This window comes from Eurypyga helias, unplaced genomic scaffold (assembly GCF_000690775.1).
Source record: "Eurypyga helias isolate BGI_N326 unplaced genomic scaffold, ASM69077v1 scaffold17711, whole genome shotgun sequence".
Taxonomy (NCBI): Eukaryota; Metazoa; Chordata; class Aves; order Eurypygiformes; family Eurypygidae; genus Eurypyga; species Eurypyga helias.
Window position 1 is genome coordinate 1 of NW_010231809.1, and position 8,105 is coordinate 8,105.

An 8,105-nucleotide genomic window follows, 5' to 3' on the forward strand; every position below is an offset into this window, starting at 1 on the left:
TTTTTTTTTCTTTCTCTTTTTTTTTCCCTCCCCACTTAGGTCAGTAAAATTGTGTCCAACGTTCCCCACTTGGAGTTTCTAAACTTGAGTTCCAACCCTCTCAGTTTGTCCGTTTTAGAGAGAAGGTGTGCCGGGTCTTTCGCTGGTGTTCGCAAACTTGTGCTCAACAACAGCAAAGCTTCCTGGGAAACAGTCCACACAATCCTGCAGGAATTACCGGAGTAAGCACGGGGAGTTGGGCGTAGAAAGGGGTGCTCGTAGGTCAAGGCTGCCTTATCAAATCATGTGATGAGGGATGAGAGGGGTGTGAGGATGCAAACATGATCAGTAGAGAAAAAGGGAATTCTTGTCTTTGGCAGCTTGGGAACTGGCCAGGTGAGTGCTTTACGTTGTCTTAAAAGCTGAACTTGTGTGGCAAAAGCCCGGGGCTTCTTGTCCAAATTTAAATACCAGAGAGAGATAATCATCCCACGGTGTAAGAGGTGACACGCTTTCCTCTGAGTCCCTGCGGGTGAATGGTGCCGTGCATACCTGTGCTAATATCTTTTGAATGGGCTGTAAGTCTGAGGATCTGGCCATGTGTCAAGTAATATTTCATCTGCTTTTCTGTGCAAAAGTGTTGATTTCTGTGGCTTGGCCATGGTCCACCTTGGCAGTGGCATTCTTCTGCCACAAATGTCCTCGGTGGCTTCATTTTGATAAGAGATTCCTCTTTATATGGCTTTGTAAGTGGAGTTGATGGCAGCAGTGTATCCTGCGTGGCCAATGTACACTTCCCTGGGATTGGGAGAGCTCATTTGGTTGTCTGAAAACTTAGTGGGACTTGTTCTTTCTTTAATGGGAATCTTTGGCAGAATGAGTGGTGTGGGGGAAAAAGGCGTAATCTGTGTTGTATAAAAACACCTTTTAAAAGTAAGTGGTGAGCATTTAGGGTGGGTACCAGTCACCATCGGAGCTGGGCTGGTGGCTTGTTGGGCACAGATGTGGAGCACCACCCCAGCAGTCTGTTCCACAGTTAATACTGGGAGGCCAGGGGAACACTCAGAGGTGGTTTTCGTCTGTGGAGGAAGTTGACAGATGGGAGCAGAGTCGTAGTTGAAGCACTCCATTTGGAGTTCTCAGAGGTCTTCTCTACACCAGGGTTTCACATTGCGTAAGGGCTGTTACAGACGGTTGTGTTAGACTCCCGCCCGCGTGTCCCTGTATGCGAGAGGGTCGCCCTTTCTTATGGTATGTTGAGGTGATGACATGCTCTTTCTTCCCTGCGCAGCTTGGAGGAGCTCTTCCTGTGCCTTAACGACTATGAAACAGTGTCTTGTTCTCCGGTTTGCTGTCAGTCTCTCAAACTGCTCCACATAACTGACAATAATCTTCAAGACTGGACTGAAATTCGAAAACTGGGAATTATGTTCCCATCACTGGACACGCTTATCCTGGCTAACAACAACCTCACAACCATCCAAGAGTCGGAAGATTCCCTAGCAAGGCTGTTCCCCAACCTGCGATCCATCAATCTGCACAAGTCAGGTGAGAGCTGGAAGCCGTACGCTTTTTGTTCTCGACGTAAGTGACGGCGGCCGGTTGGAGTCTCTCCTCCTGAAAAGGTGAAAAACACGCTTGCTTTGTGCCCTTTGAAACTGGAGCCTTGGGCTGCTTGCTTCTTAGGCCTATGTTAGCAGTACATAGCCTGCAGTCAGCATTGCTTCCTGCAAAGTAGGCAAGGGGACAGGTGAAGGCAGAAGTGCTGAGCAAGACCTAAACCTTTGGGATAGTACTGGTGCTGTAGCGGAGAGGAAAACACCCAGAGACCTTTGTCCCAGTCTGTCCCAGCTTCTCGGCAGAATCGAAAAGCTGTTGGTAAATGTAGTCCCCATAGACCTATCTTGTTGAAGTCCAGTTTCCTAAAGGTGCTAATGCAGATGTACTGAAGTGCACTGACCCGAAGAATGCAGCGTTAGGAGAGGAAAACAGGCAAGGAATCAACTTGTCCGTCTCGGTGGGCTTTTGGTAGTTAGTCACTATCTAAAAGATGAGTCAGAGTAACATGGACTGGCAGTTATTCAAAATGAGTTGGCAAAGGTTTTTTACATTAGTAGTTTTCCCTCTGTTTCCTGTTCTTGCCTCAGGTGCTGGAGAAGGATGAATAAATGTCTGGCAGTGGAAGGGATGAAAGAATCCCATTTGCCTTTTATTCCCTGTTTTATCTTGGGTAAAATGAGCATATATATAGGTATGTGGCATGTAAGGGCCGAGCATTCACCAGCAAAAGCTGTCTGTCATCTGTGCTCAGCTCCTAGAAGCTCACCACAAGTTATGCTCGAGGATGCTGTTGCACTTCAGCCCCAGAGAGTTTTCAGCCAGCGCTCCAGAACGAGAATCAGCACCTGGCATATCGGGAAGGGCACCCCGTGCTCTGAGAGAGGGAGCTGCAGGGCAGCTCGGGAGAACTGTGACGTGTTTGAGAGATGACACGTACGCCACAAGTTCTTCTGCAGGAGTACTTAATGCACCATCATCTTTTGTGTTTTAGCGCTTTACATGCTGTGCAAGTGGTAGTTATGTGTCGGCCAAGGTAAAACGTGCTTTATTAACATGCTCTGCAGTGTAAGCATCAAGGAATCCCTATAATAAGAGCTTAAAGCTAACGAGAGGAAGCAAAGCCTGTTAAGCTGCATTTGAAAGCACTGTCTCACTGAGGAGCAAGCGCTCCTATGGTAAGTAGTTTTATAATTTTGATGCCAGGTTTTTAAGAACTCTAGGTTCTGTATTGCGTTTTGATGTTTGCAGAGCTGAAGGTCACACAGAAATCCCAAGGAGCATGTTGACTTTTTTTCTTTTTAGGGCAAGTTACTGGACTTCAAAATTCTTTCACGTGAGGCTCCAAACTGGTGCCTCTTTTAGCTTAGTGAAGATCAGGGATGAGCTAAAGAAAATGGTTTGTAGTGAGGTTTTAGTGCAACGCGGTGACGAGGGGATGAACAGATTTTCCTGACAAGGCAGATGCTGTAGCGGATGGCAGTTTCTCCTTCAGAGGTGGTTGTCTGTCTGCTTTCTCCCAGCTATGAGAGCTTTTGGGCCCTTTCAGAGCACCATGACTCAGAGAGGTGCCGGGCGCTCTTTGGTGATGTTGCGCCTCGGAGATCAGGTGGAGGAGTTCTCCTGTCACAAACTTCTACTCACTTTGTCTGTAAAGGTGGCTGATACTGATACCCAGGGATGGCTTTAGGCATAGGTGACCTTCTCTGAAGTGTTTCAAGCGCTGTGGGGAAAGGAAACACTTTCTGTCTGCCTTGCACTCAGTGCTGTGATACCTACAGGGGTTTTGTTTCTGCCCGTGGCAGGGGGGTTGGAATTAGGTGATCTTTAAGGTCCCTTCCAACCCAAACCATTCTACAATTCTCTGCTCTGAAAAGAGCCCCTTCTTCTGAGTTGTGGTCGTGGCACAGGGTTTGGGCATGAACTTGGCATTTCCTAACAGGCTTAGCTCAAACAAGACCCCTGATTTGGTTTGAACCAGTATTTTTTTCTTCCACTTCCTGTACTGTGTGTACTTCTGAAACAGTCACTGGAAAAGTATCCACAGTTGCAGCAGAGGGAAGCGAAGATGAGTAGTGTTGATCTCACCACATAATCAAGGCTGTACTGTTGCTTAATCCTCACCTCTTTTATTTTACCTGCTTTTCTTGCCTTGTTATCCCAAATGCCAGGTCTTGAGGGGACTGAAATTGAGTTAAAGCCTTCTTCATTAAATGGCTGGATGGCTTCTGGGACTGTTTTACCGTTGGGTCGTGAGTGGAAATGGGACCCAAGGTGGTCATGTGCGCAAGGTAAAGCCATTTGATGGCTATTTAGTGACGCCTAGGATGACAGGAGTCCTGATGACTTTAATACTGCTTAAGCCAGCATCCTTTATAGGCACAGCCATCACAACTGATGCTAGCCAGCCCTCGGCAGTGAGGCCAAAGACTGAATGGTCCATAAAAAACTAAGCTCCCTAATCAGCCCTGGTGATTATCCTTCTAGACTTACAAAACAGCATGAGAGGGTTTAAACAACTGTCTCATAAGCAAACAGAGGAGATTTTTTTTCAGCATATCATGAGCAAAAAGCTGACTTCTCCAAGAAACAGCAGCTGACGCTCACCTGTCATGTATGTTCTTTGGCTGTGTCTGATTATCTTGGATACGTGATGTATTTCCTGTGTTTGTTTAAGCAAGCTTTTTCTTCCAAGCAGGTCTGCATTGCTGGGAAGACATTGACAAGTTAAATTCTTTTCCCAAGCTTGAGGAAGTGAAATTGCTAGGAATCCCTTTGCTGCAGTCCTACACCACTGAGGAACGCAGAAAGCTACTAATAGCCAGGTCTGTTGCTTGTTTATTCTGCTCAGCAGAAGCATTACGTGGCAACAGAAGGCTGGGAGCGGGTAATTGGAGGGAGAGGAGAAGGGGTTTTGTATGGATTCACCACTCAGAAAGATCTGAGCTTTGTTTTGTTGTGTGGGAAAGCGGGAGTAGTGGAAATGTTTAGTCTAACTTCTCTGCTTCATGGAGAATTGTTTGGGTGTCATACATGCCTGTCCACGCAGTGCATATATGTAGTGAAATGAAAATCTTAGTTTTGAATGTGCTTAGAGAAACCACATGGGACTTGCCCCTTGTCTCGAGGGGACCAAGGAATAAGATACCTGCCAGGATTTTCCTGGTGTTAATGTTGTGGCACATAGCTTTTGATGGTGACTGTCCCACTGGTCACCTTGTCTGTGTTTCTCTTCTTGCTGACTCTATTTCTTGGTGTCTGCGTGCAGGTTGCCATCTATCGTCAAGCTCAACGGAAGCATCGTTGCCGATGGGGAGCGAGAGGACTCGGAGCGATTCTTCATCCGGTATTACATGGAGTTCCCAGAGGAGGAAGTCCCATTCAGGTGTGAATTCGTTGTCGTGGAATGGAGAGCAGGGGCAGAAGGGCGTTGAGGCAAAAGGGAAGGTGACTGAAAAGATGATGTTACGTGGGAAATCCAGGCCTAGCTGTTCCATGAAAAAACCATCCCTCACCTTCCTCCTGCCTTGCCTCCCTCAATCTGTTTTAGTTAATGTCGTTAGATTAGAGTGTTGTCTGATGACTTGTAGAATCACTTCTGAGTCAAATTTGGTCTTAAAGGGTCTGCTTCAAGTGCCATTAAACAACATGACTGTTCGGTTCATGATCTTCACTGCTTCCCGGCCTCCCCGATGGCTAGCTTCATAATCCACCTGTGTTTGGGAGTCCCCAGAAGCCAGTACAGATCGTGCTCTCTGGTGCCAGGCCGAGGCATCGAATTCTCTTGACCATCTGGTGTGTGGAATGTGACTGGCGATGGGAAGCTGTCCCCTCCCTTTCAGGCCTGCAAATCGCAAGTCTGATGGTTTTCCTTTGCCAAAAAAGTATGCCCAATGATCCGTTAATCTTGGTAAACTAATGAACTTTGACAGATGCTGTTCAGTCGGTATCTTCTCTGTGCCAGCATCTACTTACTGCTTCTTAATGGGCTGAGGAAGGATCACGGAGCATCGAGCCACTGCATTTACGTGCCTTTTGCCCTAGAACCCTCAGGTGCTTTTCAGACAACAAAGCTTCATAGCCCTATCTCTACAGAGAGGGAGTAGGACAAGAGTGTGTGTGTCTGAGGGGACAGAGGTAGTGACAAGCAGGAGTAGAGAAGGTCAGAGGAATGGCCCGGTACAGACGACAAAGGTGCGAACAGGACCTGGCCGGTGTTTCCTCCAGCTTAAATCTTGGGTAAAATGTCTCTTGTTTTTCAAAAGCACTGTGCATGTGACCTGCCAGTACAGTAAGGGCGTGGGAAGGCTGGCCTGGGGAATGGGGGCATGGTGTTTCGTATGAATACTAATGGGTGCAGCGATTATAGTATTTGTTAAAGGCGTACTGGGGTCAGTTCAGAGGCGACGGGTACTAATGTAGTCAGGGAGACAAGACAGCTGGTGATCCCTCTCGTGCCTTTTTTTGAGGACAAGTTCTGGCTTGTAATTTTAGAAGCCCATGAAGCGGAAAAATTGAAAGAAATATTGGAAGGGATAGCAGCAGAGGCGGAGAGCGCAGGGGAGAGGAAGGGGAAGGGGAGATGAGGTCTGCAAGCTTATGGTGCTGCTCCCAAAATGGATTATTTTCCGTAACATTTAATTTCTAAGAAAACTGTTTCATGTGCTTATGGCACTAGAAGGGGAGAATAGCAGAGCAGCTGAGCTCAACAGCTGCAGCGAAGTCCTGCCCTTTGGCAAACAGGGCTTGGGTTGACCTGGAAAACCAGCAGGGAGAAGGGAAGGCAGGCCCTTGCGCTGAAAGCGGTGTATTCAGTTGCAGACTGGGAGGGGAGCTAAGGTGAGAGTAGCCCTTTGATCCTGGTGGAACGGTTGTGCAGCCCTGAGCTCAGGAGGAAGGCCTGATGCACGAGAGGGAAGGTAAATAAGTAGCTGGCAGGCTCCGAATCTTGTCCTCTGGGTATTGTGGTGACAGGTGCCTGGCATGTCCGTGACTCCTACGTCATTGAGAAGGGCACAGTGGGGTGTAGCTTTAGACACGCACGATGCTGCTCTTAGGACATGGACTTCGTGAACAGGCTGTGTGCACCCACGTATTTACACACGTAGACACATAACTGGGGTTGGTTTCCGGGTTGGAGCTCGTGTAAGAAGGTAGTCACCCATCCAAAAAAGCTGGGCTGATCTTGACCAACATGATTTATGCTGTTTGGGTAAGACACAGGAGAATTACCTCCCCCTCTGATGTCTTAACCTTTAAACACTGTTTCTGCCCTTTCTGCGGTCAATGGGCTCTTTGTCTGAATCCCTTCATCTGTGCAGCGTTTCCAGGAGACTTAGAAGGGTTGTTCTGTTCTGGAGGAGTTGTGTGCCACTACAGACTATTCTCTAACGAGGCTGCAGATGGCTGAGAGTGTCCCTAGTGCCGAGAGCCAGGTTCCAGTTCCTGGACCCATATGCACCAACCCTTGTAGGAAGGGAAACTGGCATTCCTTGCAGAAGGATTGTGTGTGTGTGTGTGTGTGTGTGTGTGTGTTGCTAAAGCTTCCTCTTCTTTACTCCCAAACCTGGTGTGGTCTTTCCGAAGGTGGCTTGTAATTAGAATCTAATCAGGACACGCACATGTTATTGCTGGGGGTTCGGCATCTGCATTGCAGTGCTACCTCAGGCAGCGGGAGAAGACACACTTGGGCACAGCAAACTTGCGGGGGTAAGCAGCCCCCCTCAAGACTGTCGAGGTGTAACGTGGGACAAGCGAACAACACGCTCTCTCACGGCAAAACCCCCTGCTTGCACGGCGTGTCTCCACGGGCTGCAGCTCAGAGGGATCAGAAAGGAAGGGAAATGGAAAGAATAATTTCTCTCACTGGATGTTGTGGGTTAGAAAGGAGCACCGAGCGTACAATCCAATATTGGCTGTGTTCTTGAGTGACGTCTTTGTGTCTGTGGGTTTTTAATGAGTCCTCTGCTTGTCTGGTCTGCTGTTTATCTGCAGACTATCAGAGGCACTTTTAGCCAGGCTCAGTTCTTCAGCATCCTCTGCTCTGGCAGCCAGTGTCTGCCAGGCTGCAAGGGGTGATTATAAAAGTCTCCAGGGTGCCTATTATCAGGGTACAAAATAAATATATGAACAGTGTGCCTTTGTCCTTATTGATTTGAGGAAAGCCAGTCATTCACACTTGTCATTGTCTAACCCCAGTCGGCAGCTCAGCCCCACACAGCCACTTGCTCACTCCCCCGCAGTGTGATGGGGAGAGAATCAGAAGGGTAAAAATGACAAAAGTCGTGGGTTGAGATAAAGACAGTTTAATAGGTAAAGCAAGAGCTGAGCACACAAGGGAAGCAAAAAAAAAAAGAATTAATTCACCACTTCCACTGGGCAGGCAGGTGCTCAGCCATCCCCAGGAAAGCAGGGCTCCATCATGCTTAACAGTTACTTGGGAAGACAAACATTCCGGATTTGTGGCCCCCTTCTTTCTTCTTCCCCAGCTTTATGAGCTTGATGCCATATGGTCTGGAATGTCCCGTTGGTCAGCTGGGGGCAGCTGTCCCGGCTGTGTCCCCTCCCCG

The 8,105-nt window shown here is 48.1% G+C and overlaps 1 protein-coding gene across 1 annotated transcript in view; it reads left to right on the forward strand.

The window, feature by feature from the left end:
• Positions 1-44: 44 nt before the first annotated feature.
• The window catches only part of TBCEL (tubulin folding cofactor E-like), a gene marked incomplete at its 5' end in the record, with an annotated part of 11,457 nt that continues 3,396 nt past the window's right edge, over positions 45-8,105 (forward strand). Inside the window, 4 exons of the mRNA XM_010161231.1 lie at positions 45-221; positions 1,271-1,527; positions 4,235-4,361; positions 4,805-4,921. Of these exons, the coding sequence (XP_010159533.1) occupies positions 45-221; positions 1,271-1,527; positions 4,235-4,361; positions 4,805-4,921 (678 nt within the window). The remainder of the gene's footprint in view (positions 222-1,270; positions 1,528-4,234; positions 4,362-4,804; positions 4,922-8,105) is intronic.